Source organism: Xyrauchen texanus, chromosome 3, assembly GCF_025860055.1.
Source record: "Xyrauchen texanus isolate HMW12.3.18 chromosome 3, RBS_HiC_50CHRs, whole genome shotgun sequence".
NCBI classification, from domain to species: domain Eukaryota; kingdom Metazoa; phylum Chordata; class Actinopteri; order Cypriniformes; family Catostomidae; genus Xyrauchen; species Xyrauchen texanus.
This window is the reverse complement of record NC_068278.1, coordinates 39,460,161-39,484,455: the sequence shown is the minus strand read 5'-3', so window position 1 is coordinate 39,484,455 and position 24,295 is coordinate 39,460,161. Positions and strand designations below refer to the sequence as shown.

Here is a 24,295-nt window from a genome sequence, read left to right as displayed (position 1 = left end):
CTGTATCAAAGTAAATCAGAGCAATTGTTGCACCAAAAAGTTATTTTATTTCTGTCTGGCATTTCTGATAATATAAATACAATGCATGTCCATGTAGAAATTGGTCGAATTGTAATGCAGATATCTGAAATGATCACAAGATTTACTCTTTTGTTGTAGAATAACCTTTGATTTTCTTTAGGGAGTGGCAGTGGCACTGTACCATGAATCATGGCATTCCTTGTTGTAGCTTGTTGCACTTACAACTTTCAATGCGGACCTGGGAAGTCCTTGATGTGAAGGTTATGATTTGTTATTTCTTTATATTAATTACAGTGATTAGTCAAAAAAAAAAAAACATTCTTAGATGCACACAATCAATATTCCGTTTTAAAATATAACAACTAAAATGAATAAAAACGGTTAAAAACAGTGCTTTGTTGAGGAATTACTAAATTGATAAATTTGTTGGTGAAAATTATTTAATATTACTGAACATACTATATTCAAGTTACTTGTACATTAAATGTATATTAAATACTTTTGTATATAAAATATTTCTTTGAAATTGCCATTGCCTCTTTCTCAAATGTCAACCAATGCAGCATATTTGATCCAACAGTAGCGATGGTGTCTAATCTGGGCACAGCTAACAGAAGCTGCGTATTTCAAACTGACCTTCACTGTGAAGGATATTTGAAAATCGAGGAATTCACATTGGTGGGAACTCCGATCTTAATTTCTCTTGTCAGTTATTAAAAAACAATGTACACACAGGTCTTTTTATATATTGAACCAAACCCAACAATTCTACATCAAATTATTTAAAATATATTTTTGGGGTTACAATGATCCTTCAGAATTTGACATCGTTTGACTCTACGTTTTTTTATTTCTCTATATTAGCTTTATTCTCGGCTCCATTCAGTAGAAGTTTTTATTTATTTGGATACTCTGCACAGAATTGACCACATAAATAGCACTGACACATTTGACTTATAATGCTGATGTAAGCTTTTGTGGTTTGGACAGATTTTTATATTAAAAACAAAATTTTCGTTATGCTCAGTGGCAGATGTGTTCTAAATGAGCTTTGCGTATTTGTTTAAAACAATGTATACGAGCCACTCATTTTACATGATCAAAGCTTCCTCTGCTTATGCATTCCAATCACAATCTTTGTTTTATCTCTCCTTTTAATGAAATTCAGGTGATGTACATAATTGTCTTCTTCCCCAGGCAGACTTCTAAGCGAAATCATTGTGTCTCAAAAATAAAAATTAAAAAGCAAAAACTTACCAACATGCTGTATTTAATTATTATTATTGTTTTTATCATTGTTTAAACCAGTCAGGTGATTGACTAAAGTCATTAACATTTTATTATGAATTGGATATTATTTATGGTGTCTAATGAAAGGTATAAACAGAAACATGGAAGGGGTGTGGCTAACACAGTGCAATGAGGCCAGCTGCCACAAACCCGTAGATCCGAACTTGTGGTGATTCTATGCACAAGCTCGTGTCTATAGGTATGTGTCTGCAAGGTGAATGCAACACTCTTCCCTGTAGCCTGTGCCATTGTTTAGAAAGTTCTATTAATAAATCGATGCAGTACAATCAACCATAAGGATATTTCATGACAGTAGTTTGAAATGGTATGTACTACACTTATGTTCAACATTAAGTGTGTTTACATGCACACCAATATGTGAATAATTACCAAAAATCAGCTTATTTAAAAAAGGCAACAAGGCAAGAAATTGTGTTTAAATGAGACTTGAAATCATCAGGTTATTCTCTGCTTTTGATGTCAAAACGTAAACTGGCATGCACACAGCATGTGCGAAAATTGGATAAACTGGTAAGAATGCTGGTTTATCTTACATTATGCCAGCTTATTAAGTATAATTGATGTAAGATCGTTGAGAAAATTAGGTTTGGTTACTTCTGTAAGTGCAGGCCTAGGCATTCACCTTTTGATGCCTTGTCTTTGACATACTATGACATAATTAAGACTTTTTCCTATCCTTTCTGTCAAGTATTAAAGCGATGTCTCGGGATGAGGTAGTAGGTTGTATAGTTTAGAGTTACAACATGGGAGATAACTGTACAGCCTCCTAGCTTTCCCCGAGCAGACGCCCTGCTCTGCACAAGCTACAGTGCTAATGCTAACTTGATTAGCATTGCAAGTGGCATGAAACCAATGTTGTGCTCTAGTGGCATTCTAGGAGCAATGATTACTAGAGTAAGAATTCTGAAGTCTTTGTTAATGTACTTATGTTTGAATTTAAATTGTAGCACTTTGATTTTAGATTATTACTATTATTATTATTTTTGGATACAAGTTAGTTATAGGAGCACAATTAGCAGCATTACTATTTGGGTTTATTTTACATGAAATACATTTGGTAAGTTGACACATTCTGCAGTGTGACAGGCTAGACTCCTTTTTTCTAATTATTATAAATCTTTTATAATAATTATGTATGCATGTCTTATGACCTCCTATTAATTGTTAGACTACATGGATTAGTATTAAAATATATATATATATATATATATATATATATATATATATATATATATATATATATATATATTTGTCACTCCTAAGGTCCATGAACAAGGTTATTTAAAATAAGTGAACATCTGAAATATACTTTAGTATATAACCTAAAATTTCGATGTTGATTTAAAAAAATAAAAGCTCATGCATATGCGCTTACATTCCACTACATGCACACATTGAATAAGCCGATAAGAACGCTGGTCAAGTTGTTTACATGCAACATGAAATCGGGGTAATGTTAAAACCGTGCTGATAATTTTTAGCAGTTTATGACCCTGACCAGTCACAACACCTGAAATATACACTTTCCTATATAATTTTTTCTCTCTACCCTTTTTCTCCCCAATTTTGGCATGCCCAATTCTTAATGTGCTCGAGGTCCTCATGGTGGTGTAGTGACTCACCTCAATCCAGGTGGCAGAGAACAAATCTCTGTTGCTGCGTCTGAGACAGTCAGTCTGCACATCTTATCACGTGGCTTGTTGAGTGCATTATCGTGGAAACCTATCGTGTGTGGGGGCTCACGCTATTCACACTATTCTATGGCACCACGCACAACTCACCACGCGCCCCATCGAGAGCGAGAACCACATTATAGCGACCAAGAGGAGGTTAACCCAACATGACTCCACACACCCTAGCAACCGGGCCAATTGGTTGCTTAGGAAGCCTGACTGGAGTCACTCCTGGATTTGCCCTGGATTGGCACTTGTGACTCCAGGTGTAGTAGTCAGTGTCTTTACTTGCTGAGCTACCCAGGCACCCTTTCCTTTAGACATTAATTTTGACATAAAATCTTAAGCATTAAATATCCTCTTTTTTTTTAGGATTGATTCTTTAGCCACCGTTATACTAATATTTGGTTCTTTGAAGTAGGTGAAAAACCCCATAACCATGTGTTCAATGAAAAACCGCGTCATTTGTCCACAGAGACTGATACTTTTGATATATTACATTTAAATAAAAAGACCACACAGTTACTGCAACAATGTGTTTTATATGGTATCCTACTGTGTTCTGCACCACTAAAACCAAGCCTTAATATTCACATGGAAACTATACAAGCTTCATCTCAGTTATTTCCATCTGGGTTTCATCTGGCTATTGTACTGTCTATTTCTACTGCATTGAAAACACATTTATGATTGACAGAATGCCTAACTTTTGTGCATAAGATTTAATGAAAGAGTGTTTCAGTGATAAAAGGTACAACTTCTGCCATTAAGTTAAAAGTAGTAGTGCTCTGGGTACATAGCAATAATGTTTAGCTTTCTACCTGCTTATATTTCATTATAACATTGAACACAGAAATTAACATTGTTGACTATTACAAGAAACAATTGGTAGTTCATAATTTCATCAGTTTGAATATTAAAGAACTGTGCACTTTGAAAATCTTAATGCTATACTATAGAAACATTGGCTGTTGCAATGCTATTTGTTGAAGGGGCAAACATTTGAGTGTGTTTGTGTGTGGACTCAATGTCATAATGGTCGAGTAGTCATCCAACTACCTACTAGACCATCATTTTCTCTTTCTATATATACTTTAATTTAGTTATTTTTAGTGGAACTGCTTTAATTATTGTGATGACTGTTTACTGTGCTTAAGCTTTTTGACAGTTTGCATGGTAAAACCCTCTCTGAGAGGTTTTGTATTTAAATAATTGTGTCTCATGCTGTTTTTTGAGCATATTTATCTACAACGTCGTGTCAGGTTAAAAATAGTTTACCATTTCTAAAGTGTAATATTCATATTCTTAATATTCCAGCATTCTGTTCCATAAGCAGCAGCATTCTGTTTTTAAGCAGCAGCATCTGCAGTGTGCCACAGGTCCAGCTGCAGTCACTGCATCAGACAGTCTGTATGCAGGTAGATGTGAATGACATACCTAGGCCTGTCACGAAAATTAAATTTGATGATTAATTGTTAAACAAATAATTGTGATCATGATGATTAAATGTCTGTTTGATGTCTTTTACTATAATGACAATTAATTGTCATACAAATTGTCATACATATTAAGGTGTAGGCCTATGTGTGCTCATTACACCTTAAGAAGTAATATATTCATATTTAACATGGAATCATATGATAAAATAGGAATATAAGATTTCCTATAAGGCTTTAAAAACTTATGAATGACTTATGAATTTAGTTAGCAGGGTTTTAGTTTAGGCATTATTTAAGACTTGGCTTAGGCTGCTTGGTTTTTGGGTGCAAAATGTTTGATGCATGTTTTTACTAGCTGTACCAATGTAGTCATGAGTTAAGAACCCAACTTGATCAGCTTTTCCATGTTGCTGAATGTGCCGTTATGTACTGATCCTACATTGGCATCATTGACATGGCTACATGTAGTTTCTTTTTCCACGATATGCAGCAAAATCAGAAACAAGAGACTTAAGCGTCCCCACGTTAATAAATAATGCAATAATGTTGGCTTGACGTTGGATGATCTTTATTTACAAATAGTCGCAAATTTAAAGATACAGGCAACATTGGAGCAGAGGTCGTGTTAAACGAATATTTTCTGTCATTGACCAATTTTTTTTAGCAGTGACGGAAATATCTGAAGGCCGTCCGTCATTTTGACGGATTACACAGAGGGTGATCTATTGTAACTTGCAATTGTAATTCCCTCCCCTGTCCAGTTGGTAGTGAGTGTGCATATTAATTAGCTATTATCTAGTATTGTCACATCTTTTATCTCAGTGCATGATGTCTTAGTCCTGTTTAGCTTTAGTCACCGCTACATAAAATTTTAAAAATTTGAGTGTCAAAAGTTTCTTCAAACGGCCAAATAGTTTTGATGCTGTTGATAAGAGGTGAGAAAAGAGGGGCTGGTGGGTGCAGATGCGGTGGAGGATGAAGGACAAGCAACGTTTATCAGTTACCTTCAATTAATGTTATGGGGCACGCAAGTGGCAGAAAGGAGGTCAGGAGGGAGTAACGGGTTCTGTGGGAGCATGGCTGAGAAGGGAATGTGGCAAAATGTTCCATTAATCACAAGCATAAGGCTGACGCAGGCATTCGCGCAGAGCCTTTCAGTTTTGTGCACAGAGTACATCGCGAAGGTCACCAAATCTATCAGAAAAAGATTCCCTTCGGAGCATGTGGGCCACATCGCTAACCTCGACACCGTACTCGATGCATCTCGCTATCTGGGTGCTGCCAACGCATTGAAGAGAAATGGGCTGGATACTATGGAGCTTGTCTGTGACCACTACGGACTGGTGCAGGAGCGCATGCTGTGTTTTTTCCTCCCAGTGAAGAGAGTGCTTGCAGGATTGGGAAATTCCACATTCAGAGAGTCCTGCAAACTTTTGATCGCTTCACTGGGAGAAATTTTTCCTGACTTCAAAACTTTGGCTGAAGTAGCGCTGGTAATTCCAGTCTCCCTCGATGCATTTGATTATGGACAGGCGAGTTTAAATCCATACGGACCAGGAGGAAGTTTTGGTTGTCGATTGATTTCCGTTCAGTTCATTTTATGTGTTTTGTTCATATTTTAATCATATTTGTTTTTCATATGTTATGTTTTAGTGGCCTGTGCTGTCACTGCGGGGAAAAAAACATTCATCAGCTTCGTGTCTCTGTTGTTCATCTGTTCTCTTCATAAATAAATAAATGCATAATCTGCTATATGCTCATCCTATAAGTTCATGATTAAAAATGAAAATGTGAACGAATATAAAAGCTATTAAATGTCTTATTATCATTCAAATATGAAAATTAAAATGACGGAATTTTTACGAACCTGTCCACCAAAATGATGGAGGATGAGAAGGTCTAACGCAACCACTGCATTGGAGCATACATATCCAAAACATTTACAAACATTTCCATAACATAGAGTAAACAGCTTCAGTAACATTTGAAACAAATGACTTAGTCGTACCTCCGATGTAGGTGTCAGCAATAATGCACACCTTTTTGATTTGTTATATTATTAAAAATTCCAATTCCATGTTATATGTAAGCATTTCTATATTCATCTGTATTGTAATAGGCCTTGGTTTCAGGATCTGGATTTTATTTCATGGAAAAGTGGATCAAGTTTGGTTCTGAACTCGCTGCATTGGTACAGCTAGTAAAAACATGCATCAAACATCCACACCAACCCAGCCTTGTTTTTGTTTTGTTTTTAGATATGCAGCCAATAACCTACAAACAAGGAAGTCTTAAATAGTGCTTAAATTAAAACCCTGCTAAATAAATTCAGCTGACACAATACATGTGTTAACAGACTATGAGTATGGCCTACTTGGACAACACATTGTTTCCTAGAGCTGGCAGAAAATACTCAAAACAGACACAAGCAGCGTATCTATCAACCACAAATAATATAATATTGATCAGTAGCAGTCACAATTGCATTGGAGTGACGTAACCTCCCCTCTTTCAATGTTTGGCTAGAGGAGGAGCTGTCGATCAAGAACTAGTGGACCAATAGGGATGCAAAATGGCCCCTGATTTACTTGAAACTCTACTCACAAGTTTTGGAAATCCAAAAACTTTTTTGCAGCATATTTTAAATGTGTTTATATATGTTTGATTCATGCATGTTTGATCTGTGCTTTTTATTTATTTTTTGTGCTTATTTTTTTTTATCTGCACTTATTATTTTTGGATCCCTGACCGCAATAATTTTGACAGGATTTTGATCCCATATATTATATTTAGTGCTGTCAGTCGATCTAAATATTTAATTGTGATTAATCACATGATTTTCATAGTGAATCTTGATAAATCATCGACAGATTTAGTTATTTATCATACTGTCAGAAAGCATTAATTTCCTTTTTATGAAGGAAAACAAAACAATGCACTTAAATAGCACAAATTCAAGTAACATTAAATGTTTCCCAAAGTCCAAGGTGGAGGTTGACTAATTGAAAGAACATATTTATTGCAGTGTGCATTAAATCTTTTAAACCTTCATCCTCCTCAATATTAACTGTGCGGCCTTGCTGTGCTCTCCACTTTTATAGAGGGTTCACGTAATGGCCTCCACAAAAGCTTTGTGAGAGAAAAGCTCTGCAGAGAACGAGCAAGCTCCGAATGGCATACTACCCATATTACTCTTACTGCTTCTGTCATATGACAGAAATAGTGAGAGTAGTATGTTAGTATGCCATTCCGAACATGGCCAACGTCTTGTTCTGCCTTTAATGCCGGCACTGCCCACATAATGATAACTTCCTGAATTGTCTGGTAATCATTAGCTGGTGCTTCAAAAGTTCAGCTGCAACAAGCTCAAAATTTTAATTATATGAACTTCAAGTGGCGCATCAATAGACATTTAATTTGAAAACTCTAACAAGCTGCTCTGCGGTCCCTCAGTGCCGTATATATTTAGATGAGTGTTAAGACTTCTGTGTTAATAAAATTCTGCTGAACAAAGGCTGAAAAAAGTACATAATGTTTGTCACAAGTATCATCCGGGTTTGTTTTGCAAGAGGTCCTTTTTTTGTGTGTTTTTGGTGTATACGTCAGGAAAATTTACTTCTTACACTTCGCAGAGGGTGCAACCCTATTCCAGCCAGTGTTCAGAACTCACACAGAGCTGAATAAAATGTCAGATTCGAATGTGAAAATTGCTCTAAGGAAATTTTATATTTTTTAACAATTAACCATTTTAAATTAATGTTATGCATGAAAGCCTTAATTTTGACATCTCTAGTTATATTATATTATATTATATTACATTGTATTATATATACTACCGGTCAAAAGTTTTGAAACACTTGACTGAAATGTTTCCCATGATCTTAAAAATCTTTTGATCTGAAAGTTTTAAATTAGTTTTGTAGACAAAAATATAATTGTGCCAATATATTAATTTATTTAATTTTAAAACTAAATTGTAAAAAAAAAAAAAAACTTTGAAATTGATTACTTGGACCAAATAATAAAGAAAAGCAGCCAATAAGTGCCCAACATAAATGGGAACTCCTTCAATACTGTTTAAAAAGCATCCCGGGATGATACCTCAAGAAGTTGGCTGAGAAAATATCAGGAGTACATGTCAGCAAATTCTAGGCAAAATGTGGCCACTTTGAAGATGCTAAAATATAACACAGTTTTGATTTATTTTTTATTTTGTTTAGTCACAACATAATTCTCATTGTTCCATTTGTGTTATTCCATAGTTTTGATGACTTTACTATTATTCTAAAATGTGCAAAAAATATATATATATATATATATATATATATATATATATATATATATATATATATATATATATATATATATATATATATAAAATAAAGAATGAGTAAGTGTTTCAAAACTTTTGACCGGTAGTGTATATCAAAGCAATATCAGCATGGCTATCAGCATGGCTGTGTTTCGGCTGTAGACACAAGGCCACAGGTAATCACAGCCATGATGAAAGATGGACAATACAGCATGATTGCAAGTGTGATATTGCTATGTGTAGGGAAAAACTAAGGAATGCACTTGTGTGTGGATCTAATTTCTTATCCCACAGGATCTGCCATTCAAAAAATGCACCCAAGCCTCAGTTACTAATTAAAAAAATTCAAACTTAGGAATAGTAATGACAGCTTGGGCTGTTTCTAACAATTTATTGGAGTTTTGTGTGTGTGTGTGTGTGTGTGTGTGTGTGTGTGTGTGTGTGGCGCGTGCGTGCGTGCGTGCGAGCGAGCAAGCAAGCAAGAGTGTATTTATCACTTTGTGGGGTCCAAATGTCCCCATAAGGATAGTAAAACCTGAAATTTTTTATGTTGTGGGGACATTTTGTCTGTCCCCATGAGGAAAACAGCTTATAAATCATACTAAATTATGTTTTTTGAAAATGTAAAAATGCAGAACATTTTCTGTGTGGGTTCGGTTTAGGGGTATGGTTAGGGGATAGAATATATAGTTTGTACAGTATAAAAACCATTATGTCTATGGACAGTCCCCATAAAACATGGAAACCCAACATGTGTGTGTGTGTGTGTGTGTGTGTGTGTGTGTGATTGTGTGTGTGTGAGAGAGAGAGAGAGAGAGAGTGTGTGATTATCTTGCAGTGATGAACAGGCATGGTCACATTTACATTTGTATGGCAAAACTGTGCAGATGAAGAAGGCGTGGGTAGACGTTCTCATTGAAATGACTGTATTTTGGCCATGGAATTTCGCTGGGTGAATGTAAATGTGACCACGCATTAATGCTGCAGCTGTTAGTTTAACTCTATTCCTCAGTTGTAGTGTAATAGTAATCTGCCCCAATTGTGAAGTGATGCTGCCATACATGCTATCTGAATATTCCTATGAGTATTTCAGTCACGTTCAAATGTTTAGTTGTTTTATTGCTGAACTTGTTATTTTCAGACCGAAACAGAAACTAGACTTTCCTTCATTATGTTGTTCTTTTCCCCACTCAGTGGTTATCAAGTAGGCACCTTGAGTAGTTTCACATGTTATTTTAAGGCTCTCCCTCCATTTCTCATAAAGGAAGACCTTTGAGATTCTAATACGTGTAACTGCGTGTCATTGAAATAGCGTATTTTAACCCACAATGACCAAGAACATTTACATTACACAATCATTCAATTAAAATGAAAACGAAGTGCTTTGCGTTCACTACCAAAATGCTTGTTTTATATCTTCATGATAGTTTTGTGTGAACCTCTGTGGGCGGCATGTGCATCACAGTTTTCACTCACTCTTAAGGAGCTGCTCTGGGTGTGGTCTGAGGTGCGGCTCAGTTAGATGGAGTTCAATTGAATGAGACACACAAACAATATATTGCATTTATATATATTCTTGGACAGTATAATGTGAATGAAATTTAAAGTTAAAAAAATTGCAATGATTATATGATAAGAAAAATTAGATAATTATTTAATAAAGGACCGGCCTAGACACATATCGATTTGTAAACATGTAAACAAAATTGTAGACATTAAGTGTCTTTATAACGTTAGCTCTGCCTTCTCTGAGATAGAAAAGAACAACGGCATTTGGTTTAGTGCATAGGCTTGATGAATGCTTGAAACCAGTTTATTACTCATAATATACTGTTTCATGCTTTGGTAACAATGTGAGTCAGCAAGGTTTCAATGTAGGGTAGAAAATACAATTATGTAAATCACTATGGATAATGTTGTGAGTGCACACTACATCCTTAAAAAATACCCAGAGTGCCGCAGGGAAGAAAATGGTGTACTGAAGCCAAATGTGTACAGAGTTCAGCCTCATTTTACCAAAACACAAGCATTAAAGCTGTGTCAATGTGAAGAAACTAGCTCTGGAAAAGCAAAACAATTCTGCAGAAGTTTAACCAAAATAGACTAAAAGAACCAAACCTCAAGCCACATTTAAGCAAGCACAGGCAACCAAAGCTGTATTCTGTATGGGATGCTTGGTAGGGTAACAGAGTTGGATTTGGATAGATTTGTTCTATTGGATGTATACCACTTTTTCACCACTGAAATGTCCATGTCTATTTGTGAATGAGTTCTCAAGATCAAACCAAGCTGAAATATTGTGTGCCCGAGAGACATTTAAAGAACTGTAGTGGGTATACTACAGATAAGTATAACAGCTTTTAGCTTTTGTGAATTAAAAATATCAGATTACAGTAAATGACAACACACAACGGAAAGCTCTATTACTGCCAAAACAATTCTTGAATAGTTAGTTTGAAATACTTTTGAGAGGTTGTTATTTCCTTTGGTGTGACATTCTATAGTAACTTTTTATAAATATATAGCATGCAGTTTCTATAACTGTTCTACATAGCTGATATATATATATAAAATTAGGGCTGGATAATGAAAAAGATTTCCCGATTCAATTCCGATTCACAAGCTCTAAATTAGATCCTTATTCGGCTAGATTCTGATACACATGGGATCTCGATGCATTGGAAAATCTTGATTTTTTTACCCAGCCCTATATCAAATAATTTGTCATACTCAGGGCCATTTAAAAAATGTGAAGCAAAAAGGTGTCGATATGATACAAAAAAAAAAAGTAAAAGAAATGCTGACCAGTTACAGGACCGAAGGTATACACAGACATTTTGAAATATTGATGTTGATAAAAAAAAAAAGCAAATGGACACACATTGCATCAATTAACTATATAAATGAATTGTTTAATAATAGGAAATAGACATTCATACTCTCTTTCGCTCTGTTTATCTGTCTCACTTTCAATCATGTCTTCAAGGCAACACTGTTTATAACCTTTGCAAACAATAGTGCTGTTGTGAAAAAAGAGGAGATGATACCCAGAGAATATGTTTTGTTGATGACATCATTCTCTAATCCCTAAAATCATGACCTTAAAACTCTAATAAACCAATTCTGTCTTGTTTGTACTCACCTGCAGCATGTAATATAGTGCAGTTGGGGGCCCCCTTTTGGCTAGCACTGGTACCTGATTTTTTACATTTATTTATACAATAGATCAAAACTATTAGTATAGATAGACAAGCCATAGCTACTTTTAGTGAAGTAAGGCAAGCAAAATGGACCAAAATTAATCTCAAAGTAAAGTGTGGGTGAACGTTTTTTTTTTTTAAGACATATGGCTTCTTATGTCCAGGAGAGGGAAGTCTAGCACCACTTCCACACGAGAGGCACCAGATGTGTGTGTGAGTTGCAGGTGCCAATATGTGCCAAGCTGACAAATATTGAATTTTATTCAATTAAAATTCAACATTATCATTTTAATGGTTTACCTTAAGAACATTAAAGATAACAATATTGAATCCTGATATCATTATAATGCTGGTGTAGAATATGAGGCAGATTGCAATGTAATGTGTAACACGGACTGCGAGAATAAAAAACAATAAAGCAAAGTGCATTTGAGATTTTCTGTCACTGATTAGTGCCCATTTAAGTTGTCCATCGGAGGTCTCCTTCACAACAGTCTCCCTCCATCCTCCCTTTTCTCTCCTTGCCACTTCACGTCTCCCTGTTTCCCTTGCCTTCTGTCAATCCTGTTCCTTCTTATCGCTTTCCTCCTCGTCTCTTTTTGTTGTGACCACAGTGCTAGCCAGCCAGAATCAAATGTAAGCCAAGCACATTATATTTTCATGTGTCGATGGCTCTTTTTTCTGCTGCCCTCCCTTTCTCAATATTCTCTCTCCCGTTCTCTGTGCCCCTCTCTCTCTCTCTCTCTCTCTGTCTCTCTCCCCCCTGCTTGCTCCCTCCCTCTCTCTCTATTCTTTCTGTAGATCCCTCCTGCCTGCTAAAATCTTCAGTTTAGCTAGAGAAAGAGAGGGAGTAGAGAGGGAAAGAAAGAATGAGAGTGGAATAATGGTGAGCACCGAGGGGAAATTCAGAGCTTGGAACTTTTTCACAGAAGCAGAGAAAGGATTACGGGTAAGGACATTGTAAGATGAGAATCTCATCTCTTTCCCTGTCTAACCTCTTCTATGTCTCTGTCTCTCACTCTATCCCTCTTTCTTTCTCCCTCTAATCCCTTTATTTCTCTCCTTTCTCTTAGGGGGTAGCAGGCATCTTGCTCTAACTGGTGTCAGCTGTTGCAGGAAATGAAGGGATCACTTCTATTCCCTTATTTTTCTGCCTGTTATGTACTTTTTATTAGACTTGTATCCCACAATATGCAGTGGAGAGAGCAGTCCAAGCAGAAAGACAGAAAGAGAGAGAGGGACTGATGAATAGGACTCAGAGGAAGAGTGTGAGGAGGACAGTGGCATAGAGGACAGAAACAGGCGTTGACACATTCTTTCCATTGATTCATTCCCCCTCGTTTTGCCACTGTTTATTTTTGCTGTTTTTTGACTTAGTATATCAGATGTCAGCCAGTGTTCCGCCTGTTTTTTCCGCCTCAGGATTGAATGTGCATCAGTCGCACTTGTGACACAGGGTGAGAGACAGTATGTGTGTGTGTGAACACCCCCCACCCCCTATGCTGATCACTCATCTTATAGCCCTCTGGGTAGAAGTCTGGTGTGTGTTGCCGGTGTCGTGGCCCTGCCTCTCTCTCTCTCTCTCTCTCTCTCTCTCTCTCTCTCTCTCACTCTCTCACTCTTTTTCCCCCATTCAGATTTCTGTCCTATCGGCTGATTAATCCGGATACCATTTCTCCCCAGATTCTTTGTTTCCTTTGTTCATGTTTTCCTTTTTCAGGAGCACTCAGTGGCTGTTTGAATTTCCCACCTTTTTCCCTCTCTTGCATTCTTCCTCTCTCTTTCTTTCATCTGCGGCTCCAGAGAGTGTTCAGATATCCGTTACCTTTCAGTGCCTTCTGTCTTTTATTTCCCCTCTTCCATCCATTCCTCATTTCTCTCTTCTTTTTCGTTCATATTCTGTTGTGTTCTTGTTGCAGTACACTGGTTCATGGGATGCATGATAGAAGCTTATGAGAAGCTCTCTTCTTTTTTTCTGTCTATTCTCTCAGTCTCTCAGGCTTGCAGAGGACTGCGGCACCCAAAGCATGGTCAGTCGTTGCCGCCAGCATGGTGAGTTCACTCCTCTTGTTTCAATGCATGTGTGTGATTTATACAAGAGCTGACGTGACCTGATAGTATATGTGTGTATATATATATATATATATATATATATATATGAAATAACAGTGGCAATGCTGCATTGTTCACATGGTTTGAGATAGATTCTATTTGAGCTGGTGCTGTAGATCCACAGAGCTCTGTTCTGCTTGTTTTGTTTGCAGATGTGATATCATGCCTTTATTTTTTAGATTGTTTCTCAATTTTTGTCTTATTTCATTGACTGTGCTGTTTCATTCTGTAAAACCTAATTGCAGATGTTGTTCTCTGAATGTCACATCAACATCATCTTAAACTGTAGCAATCAAGTTCAGATCAGTGAAAAGATTCAAGATTTAATACTTTATTGCCATGCCAACATAGTTGTATGGAATTTGTTTTGGTGTGTACATAAAAATGACAACAATAGCACCAAGAGCATAAGTACAACATGAATACAATAGAGAGGTGCTTGATTCAGAATGTACAATCTTCTTCTATATGCGTGTGGCCAGCGCGAGGGGTCTGTGTGTGGCGCCACTTCTTCACGCATGTCCTTGTCTGCCGTGCGCATGTGTATTCGTGTGCAAGACTTTATGTCTTTGTGTGCAGTCCATGCTGATGGGCATGTGCTTAACTACAGTATGTTTGCATGACTCAATGGTCATGGCCCGCTATATTCTCTCACAAATAATAGGATGGAAAATAAGAAACAGCATAGAGAATGATGGGAAGACAAGTAGATAAAGTGGCGACAGAATGGCTGTCTTTTTCTTCGTCATGCCGCAACGTGCCCCTCTCCTTCCCTGAGACCCTAACTTGTGACGTTCTGCTTCGATGTCCACGGGTTGGGCTCTCGGGAGCTGTGAGAGGCACTCAGTCATCTGCCCATCCTGGAAAAAAACAAAGGAAAGACAGCAAGAGAGAGATGGAGAGAAAAAAATCAGTCAAACAGATGTAAGACAAGAGAAAAAAAGAATGGACAGGAAGAGAGACACGAGTACATGAGACAGGACAAGAAGTAACAAGTGATGTAAAGGTGGCGGAATGTGGGCCTGTGGATCAAGGTTCAATGGGACAGAGAGAGTTTAAATGAAGAGAGAGACAGAAGAGTGAGGGATCTGTGTTTTAAGGTTGGGGTGACGTTAGGCCACTGAGGGTTTGGCCTAAACAAAGCGTATGTTTAGACTGTGAGTCAGGACACTGAAATGGCTGTGTGCGTGCATGTCTGTGCCACAGCATCTGTTACGCCCTCGATCCGCACCCATATTTGTGTGCGTCTTTTTGTGTGTCAGAGCATTTTTTTATCTAATTGTTCGTTATATACAGGTTCGTTTTTTCTGTGTTCGCTGACTCCTGTTCATTTATGTTTGTGTGTGTGTGTGTGTGTGTGTGTGTGCGTGCTTGCGTGCGTGTGTATGTGTGTGCGCGTATATGTGTGTGTGTGTGTGTTTTTCTACCAATTTGAGAGCAGCACAAAGTACTATTGAGAGCATGACATTGATAGCTCGGTACACTTGTGTTTGACCTCATACAAACCTTCATAGTCATTAAAAATAAATGCACATTTGTTTATGGAGCTGTAATAAGTAATTTATTTTTTCTGTTTATTTTTGATTGTAGACTATAGACTATTATTTTGTGGTTACATGATCCTGTGACTATGTGATTGTGTGTATGTGTGAGAGTATTTAAAAAAAAACAATAAAAACTTCAAGGCCAACATGAGTGAATGAATATAGCTAACATGTTTCTGAGAGCATTTTGCGGCTGCGTGTTTTGTAGTTACAACGGCATGATGCCCAGAGGGGGTTAATGGCATAGATTAAAAGGGAGAAGGGGAGACATGGAAATATCTTGAGTGTGGCTGCAGAAGATATATCTTGGTGAAGCAGCATAATGTGTTGTATGTGAACGCAACAGTGTGTAAGACAGTCAGCCGTATTTCTGATATTGCTCCAAATTACGCTCCTCTACCTTGCTTGATCTTTTGTTCCTTCACAGGAGGTGTTTGCAGAGTCAAACTGAGGCTAATAATGTTAAGGGTCCCCACAGTTATGGGAACCCTTTAAATGGTTTTAAAATCGTGTTTTCTAGCCATGGAAATGTCATCAATCCTTAAAGTCATGCAAATTTCTGTAGTGAATATACATATTTCTAGATATGTTGTGCTCTAAAATATTTAATTGACTAGATATTGCCCTTGTGAAGAGCTTCTGTAAAGTAAAACTTGCTCACAAGCAGTACTGATTTGATTTGAGAGCAAATCATTCAAATCAGTTCATAAAATGGTCTGCATGATTTATAAGTAAATCAGTCTGAATGTAAATTATTTTTTTAAATCCTTGTTCATTAATAGCAAACAACTGGTAAGGTCGTGGAAAAGTCATGGAACTTTATTGGTCAAAAAGTTGTACAGGAGAATACAGATTTTATACAGGAGCAAGAGTATGTCCTTCTCTTTTACTGTCCCTTAGACTTGTATAGTGGTGAAAATTGAATGTGGTAGAGTGATTATCATGTTACAAATTCAGTCAGTTAGTATATTTACCTTAATATTTTATATAGCCGTTAGATACTGTTTCGGATGCGGGCAGTACAGAGAGCAACATACACACACTTTGGTTCCGGTTATAGAGCCCCTGCAGCAGGGCATTTGGGTGATGTCTCAGCGGCATACTCGTTCAGCAAAGAGACACCACTCTCCCGCTCCTGTTAGGGTTTCCAATAAATTCTCCCCACTCAGTGATACACCCACTGAGAATAATATTGAAAGAGCACTTGTTATCGGTGATTCTATTGTAAGGAACGTGGAAATAGAGACTCCAGCCACTATTGTTAATTGCATTTCGGGGGCCAGAGCGTCTGACATCAAATCAAATTTACAAGTGCTGGCTAATGCTAAACGTAGATTTTCTAAAATTGTTATCCATGTCGGCACTAACGATGTCCGGCTCGCCAGTCGGAGATCACTAAAGATAATGTTAAAGAGGTGTGCAAATTTGCAAAAACGATGTCAGACACTGTAATATGCTCTGGTCCCCTCCCTGCTCGTCGTGGTGACGAGGTTTATAGTAGATTAGTGTCACTGAATGGCTGGATGTCTGAGTGGTGTCTGCAGAATAAAATAGGATTTATAGACAATTGGAAAAGTTTTTGGGGTAGACCTGACCTGCTAAAGAGAGACGGACTCCATCCCTCCAGGGAAGGTGCCGCTCTCCTCTCTAGTAATTTGGCTCATAGACTTAATGATATTAATTGACTAAATGGGGCCCAGGTCAGGAAGCAGACAAACTGGTTAATCTGAACATCTGCTAGCTGCCTTGAGACGTCACACAGGTCACATAAACTACAACACATAGAGACTGTATCACCTAGATATCTTATAGAGACTGTGTCTGTTCCACGAACTACGAAACACAATACCCTCACTAAATCATTTAGAAAAAATTGGATTAAGGTCAAACTTGAACAAAACATACAAATTAAAAATGTACATCATATAAAAATAGGGCTACTAAACATTAGATCTCTTTCTACCAAAGCACTAATTGTCAAAGAAATGATTACAGATCATAGATTGGATGTGCTCTGTTTGACTGAAACCTGGCTTAAACCGGATGAATATATTAGTTTAAATGAATCTACTCCCCCAGGTTATTGTTATAAACATGAGCCTCGTCTGAAGGGTCGAGGAGGAGGTGTTGCTACAATTTACAGTGAAGTTTTTGGTGTTACTCAGAGGACAGGATATAAATGTAAGTCTTTTGAACTAATAATGCTTAATGTGACACCGTCAAATACAAATATAAATAAAAATGATCTGTCGTCCTTTACCCTTGCTACAGTGTATAGATCACCCGGGCCTTATTCAGATTTCCTTAGTGAATTTGCTAATTTTTTATCAGATCTTGTAGTTACTGTAGATAGAGCCTTAATTGTTGGTGACTTCAACTTTCACATAGATAATGAAAATGATACATTGGGATTAGCATTTATCGATATTCTCAACTCTCTTGGAGTCAGACAAAATGTAACAGGACCAACTCATCGCCATAATCATACGCTAGATTTAATTCTTTCATATGGAGTTGATGTTGATAATATAGAAATTCTGCAGCAGAGCGATGACATCTCGGATCATTACCTCATCTCTTGCATGCTGCAATCAGCTAATGTTACTCAATCTACACCACGCTATCGTTCAGGTAGAACTATTCTTTCGACCACTAAAGATAGCTTCACTAATACTCTTCCAGATCTATCTCATATACTCAATAAACCCCAAAGCCCAGAAGAACTTGATGAAATAACAAAAAATTTAAACGCAGTCTTCTCTAGCACCCTTGATGTTGTCGCCCCACTTCGATTAAAGAAAATTAAAGAAATAAGCCCTGCACCATGGTACAATGATCACACTTATGCTCTCAAGAGGGCAGCTTGGAAAATGGAGCGCATGTGGAAAAATACAAAATTAGAAGTATTTCAGGGTGCATGGAAGGATAGTGTCTGTAGCTACAAACACGCACTCAAAGCTGCCAGGTCAGCATATTTTAGTAAACTCATAGAAAATAACCACAACAATCCTAGATGTTTATTCAGTACTGTGGCTAAATTGGTTAGGAATAAAGCCTCAACCGAACCAGATATTACGTCACAGCTCAAGAGTAATGACTTCATGAATTTCTTCACAGATAAATTTGAAATAATCAGAAATAAAAATATGCAATCATCTGTCATAGCACCTCAGAAAACAGTGTCGAATAATTTCCCTCATGTGCAACTTCAATCCTTCGCTATCATAGGTCATGAAGAGCTAACAAAACTTATCGAGACATCAAAAGTGTAACCCGCACAAGAAGAGACAGTCACAATGTAAGTCAAACTGCGTTTTATTGCAGGCAGGCAAAAGTACAATCAAGGGGAAAATCCAGTGAAGAATGGTCAGGGTGAGCGTTAAATCGAAGCCGGGGACTCAAGATAGGGTAAAGGGGCAAATCCAGGAGAGAGTGGTCAACGAGAGCGTAGGGGTCAAAGCCGGGGTAATCAGAATCAGCGAGACGGGACTAGAGGGAGCAAAAGACAGGGGAACAAGGGGAGCTCGAAAGCTGGGGAATCAAGAGGAAAATGACGAGACTAGTGGGAGCAAAAGACAGGGGAACAAGGGGAGCTGGCAAGCTAGGAGGTGAACGAGAGGAGGTCAAAACTAGACGAGACTAGCGGGGGCAAAGACATGGGAAACTAAATACAATAACCAACACCCATGAAACGGATGTGCTGTGGTATTTATAGGGGAAGGTGCAGGTGTAAACAATGAAAGGTGATGAGACGAGTGCAGGTGAAACTAATGTGCAGGAGTGCAGATGACGCCGAGTGCAGGTGGTCATAATGTTCTGGGGGATTGGAAACGCGTGAGAAACTCGAGGAAGGGAGATTGCCTCACGAGCATGTGAGCCAGTAGGAGCAAAGTGGGCGTGAGGGCTCGAGCGAGCAAAAAGAGCGTAAAAAGCTCGAGGGGGCGAGCGAGGAGTGAGGTTTGTGACAGTACTCTCCCTCTGAATAGGACCGGCTCCTGACGGCCGCGGAGGCGGTGCAGGATGATCGGGGGACAGACAAAGGGAAGTGAGACAGTCCATGGGCAGTTCAAGGTAAGGTCAGGGGAACATAGTGGACAGGCGGGTGGTCGGGAGATCTAGGGGGCAGCCATAGGGCAGAGACTGGGTCAGGGGGTCTGGAAGGCGACTGGAGGACAGGGACTGGGTCCGGGGGCCTGGAAGGTGACCACCGGACAGGGACGGAACTGGGGACCTGGGAGGAGGCCACGGAACAGGAATAGGGTCAGGAAGCCACCGTACAGGGTCAGGAGGCCAGGGAAGAGGCCAGGGGGCAGGAAGAGGAACGGTCACAAGGGGAGCAGGCAAGACCCAGTGAGGAAAGGTTTCAGGGGGCGGAGCCGTGAAAGGCGGTGCCGTCAGAGGCGTCACTGTAGGCGGCTCTGGAGGTGGGGTTCTGGAAGGCTCTGGAGGTGGAGCCGAAGGAGGCTTTATGGGCGAAGGCCTGAAAGGCTGTGGAGGTGGAGCCAATGACGGTGGCGCCGTGGGAGGCTCTAGAGGCGGAGGCCTGGAAGGCTCAGGAGGTGGAGCCAGTGGAGGTGGCGCCGTGGGAGGTCCCCGAGGCGACGACCTGGCAGGCTTTGTAGTCTTGGGGGGTAGAGCCGTAGGAGGCCCGAGAGGCAGAGCCATAGAAAGCTCTGGAGTCTTTGGGAGCAGAGCCGTGAGGGGCTCGGGAGGTCGAGCCATGGGAGGCTCGGGAGGCGGAGCCGTAGGAAGCTCTGGAGTCTCTGGGAGTAGAGCCGTGAGAGGCTCGGGGAAAAAGGTCGTGGAAGACTCGAGAGGCTCTAGAGGTGGGGCCCTGGAAGGCTCGAGAGGCTCGAGCGGGGGAGCCATGAAAGACTCAAGAGACGGAGCCTCGAGAGGCTCGGGAGGAGGAGGAGCCCTGGAAGACTCGAGAGACGAAGCCCTGAGAGGCTTGAGGGGTGGAGCCCTGAAAGACTTGAGGGATGGAGCCCTGAGAGGCTCGAGGGGAGGAGGAGCCCTGAGAGACTCGAGAGGCGAAGCTGTGAGAGGCTTGAGGGGTGGAGCCATGAAAGACTCGAGGGACGGAGCCCTGAGAGGCTTGAGGGGGGGAGGAGCCCTGAGAGCCTCGAGAGGCGAAGCCGTGAGAGGCTTGAGGGGTGGAGCCCTGAAAGACTCGAGAGGAGAAGCCCTGAGAGGCTTGGGAGGGGAAGCCCTGAAAGACTCGAGAGGAGAAGCCCTGAGAGGCTCGAGAGGAGGAGCCCTGGGAGGCTTGGGAGGAGGAGCCTTGGAAGGCTCGAGAAGAGGAGCCCTGGGAGGCTTGGGAGGAGGAGCCTTGAAAGACTCGGGAGGAGAAGCCCTGAGAGGCGGTGCTCTGGGAGGCTCGAGAGACTTGAAAGGCAGAACCCTGGGGGGCTTGGGAGGTAGAGCTCTGGGAGGCTCGAGAGGAGGAGCCTTAGGAGGCTCGAGAGGAAGAGCCCTGGGAGGCTTGAGAGGAGCCCTGGGAGGCTTGGGAGGAGGAGCCTTGGGAGACTCGAGAGGCGGAGGTCATGAGCTCTGAGGGGCGAGCAGAGGCTGGCAGAGCCGTGGAAGACTCTGAGAGCGGAGCAGAGGCTGGCAGAGCCGTGGAAGACTCTGAGAGCAGAGCAGAACCCGGCAGAGCCGTGGAAGACTCTGGGGGTGGAGCAGAACCCGGCAGAGCCGTGGAAGACTCTGAGAGCGGAGCAGAACCCGGCAGAGCCGTGGAAGACTCTGGGGGTGGAGCAGAACCCGGCAGAGCCGTGGAAGACTCTGGGGGCGGAGCAGAACCCGGCAGAGCCGTGGAAGACTCTGGGGGCGGAGCAGAACCCGGCAGAGCCGTGGAAGACTCTGGGGGCAGAGCAGAACCCGGCAGAGCCGTGGAAGACTCTGAGGGCGGAGCAGAGGTCGGTAGAGCTGTGGAAGACTCTGAGGGAACCTCTGCGGTCTTGAGCACAAGACGAGACTGGGGAGAAGGGGCCCTCTTCCTTCTCTTGCGTCCTCGGCCAACAGGGGACGTGGCCAACAGGGGACGTGGCCATGGGGACGGTCGAGGCTACGGGCACTGGCTCGCCGACCGTGGCGGGCATGGGCGCTGGCTCGTTGGCCGTGGCGGGCATGGGCGCTGGCTCATTGGCCGTGGCGGGCATGGGCGCTGACTCTCTGGCCGTGGCAGGCATGGGCGTTGACTCGCTGGCCGTGCCAGGCTTCGAGACTGGGGCCGTGACAGGCTTCGGGACTGGGGCCGTGACAGGCCTCGGGACTGGGGCCGTGTCAGGCTCGGGCTAGGGCGTGTCAGGCTGGACTGGGGCCGTGACAGGCCTCGGGACTGGGGCCGTGATCAGGCTTCAGGACTTGGGCCGTGACAGGCTTCGGGACTAGGGCCGTGTAAGGCTTCGGGGCTAGGGGCCGTGTAAGGCTTCGGGGCTAGGGCCGTAGGCTCGAGGCTAGGCCGTGTCAGGCTCGGGACTAGGGCCGCGACAGGCTTCGGGACTAGGGCCGTGACAGGCTTCGGGACTAGGGCCGTGTAAGGCTTCAAGACGGGGGCCGTGGTAGGCTTCAAGACGGGGGCCGTGGTAGGCTTCAAGACGGGGGCCGTGGTATGGAACGCTGGTTCAGTTTCTGCCTCCCCCACAGTAAACGAGGAACCAGCGTACAGTAGGGCGAGGTCAATAAACTGAGCCAGGTTGAGAGAGCAGCGACCACCAGGCATGAATGATGAGGCTGGCTCATTCAGTCCAAATTGAAAAATGTCTTTCAGAGCCACCTCATCAAAATTCACCTGGTACGCCAGGGCACAAAAATCCATAATATAAGCCTCCAAGGGTTGGCTCTCCTGGCGCAAACCCAAGAGTCGGGCCACTGGCTCCATAATGTCAAGGACAGGTTATGAGTTACATAACCACTGCCTTGCATGGAAAACCCTTGTTTCGTGTCCGATGAGCCATAAAACCTCTCCGGGGATAGAGAGAATACGGCGCTCACGGATGCGTGGAAAGCATCAACGGGCTCAGGGGCAGACACAGGTGAAACAGGGTGACATAAATCAGACAAAGAACATACCTGCTGCCCCTGGGCCGCGAGCGCTCGGTCCTGCCTCCAAACTGTAGCTCCTCGCGCCGAATGTGATGTGCAACTCCGCTCTAGTGAGCTGCGCAAATCCTCAGCGCGGGGCATTGTGACTGTCTTCAGTAACGGTTGGTTATTCTGTAACCCGCACAAGAAGAGACAGTCACAATGTAAGTCAAACTGCGTTTTATTGCAGGCAGGCAAAAGTACAATCAAGGGGCAAATCCAGTGAAGAATGGTCAGGGTGAGCGTTAAATCGAAGCCGGGGAATCAAGATAGGGTAAAGGGGCAAATCCAGGAGAGAGTGGTCAACGAGAGCGTAGGGGGTCAAAGCCGGGGTAATCAGAATCAGCGAGACGGGACTAGAGGGAGCAAAAGACAGGGGAACAAGGGGAGCTCGAAAGCTGGGGAATCAAGAGGAAAATGACGAGACTGTTGGGAGCAAAAGACAGGGGAACAAGGGGAGCTGGCAAGCTAAGAGGTGAACGAGAGGAGGTCAAAACTAGACGAGACTAGCGGGGGGCAAAGACACGGGAAACTAAATACAATAACCAACATCCGTGAAACGGATGTGCTGTGGTATTTATAGGGGAAGGTGCAGGTGTAAACAATGAAAGGTGATGAGACGAGTGCAGGTGAAACTAATGTGCAGGAGTGCAGATGACGCGAGTGCAGGTGGTCATAATGTTCTGGGGGATTGGAAACGCGTGAGAAACTCGAGGAAGGGAGATTGCCTATGAGCATGTGAGCGAGTAGGAGCAAAGTGGGCGTGAGGGCTCGAGCGAGCAAAAAGAGCGTGAAAAGCTCGAGGGGGCGGAGCGAGGGAGTGAGGTTCGTGACAAAAAGCCACAACTTGTTTGTTAGATCCTATAGCAACTAAGCTCTTAAAAGCGGTATCTCCTGTAATATCAGAACCTCTTCTTAATATCATTAACTCCTCGCTATGCTTAGAACATGTCCCAAGAAACTTTAAAATGGCAATTATCAAACCGCTAATTAAGAAGCCACAACTTAATCCTGGAGAACTTGCTAATTATAGACCGATTTCAAATCTCCCGTTTATGTCAAAAATACTAGAAAAGGTAGTATCCTCCCAAATATGTTCATTTCTACAGAGAAATAGTATATATGAAGAATATCAATCAGGATTTAGACCTCATCACAGTACAGAGACTGCACTTATCAGAGTTACAAATGACTTGCTAATATCATCTGATCGCGGCTGCATTTCTCTTCTAGTGCTTTTAGATCTTAGTGCTGCATTCGACACGATAGATCACGACATTCTCTTGAATAGGCTAGAGAATTATGTTGGAATTTGTGGAGTGGCATTAGCATGGTTTAGGTCATATTTAGCAGACCGCTACCACTTTGTCTATGTAAATGAGGAATTGTCAAACCAAACAAAAGTAAAATATGGAGTGCCACAGGGATCAGTTTTAGGGCCTCTGCTTTTCTCCATGTATATGCTTCCCCTGGGAGATATTATCAGGAATCGTGGAATAAGTTTCCACTGCTATGCTGACGATACACAACTTTATATTTCTTCAAAACCTGATGAGATTTCACAATTCTCAAAATTAGCAGAGTGTATTAATGA

General features: G+C 41.4%; 1 protein-coding gene across 1 annotated transcript; it reads left to right on the top strand.

Annotated features, from left to right (window-relative positions):
• Nucleotides 1-5,520: 5,520 nt before the first annotated feature.
• On the top strand, nt 5,521-23,541 carry LOC127624795 (uncharacterized). The gene is made up of 5 exons (XM_052099691.1): nt 5,521-5,937; nt 13,948-14,008; nt 14,648-14,660; nt 17,402-19,234; nt 23,191-23,541. The coding sequence occupies exons 1-4, from the start codon at nt 5,521-5,523 to the stop codon at nt 18,882-18,884; spliced, it is 1,974 nt and encodes a 657-aa protein (XP_051955651.1). The 3' UTR covers nt 18,885-19,234; nt 23,191-23,541.
• The last annotated feature ends 754 nt before the right edge of the window (nt 23,542-24,295 follow it).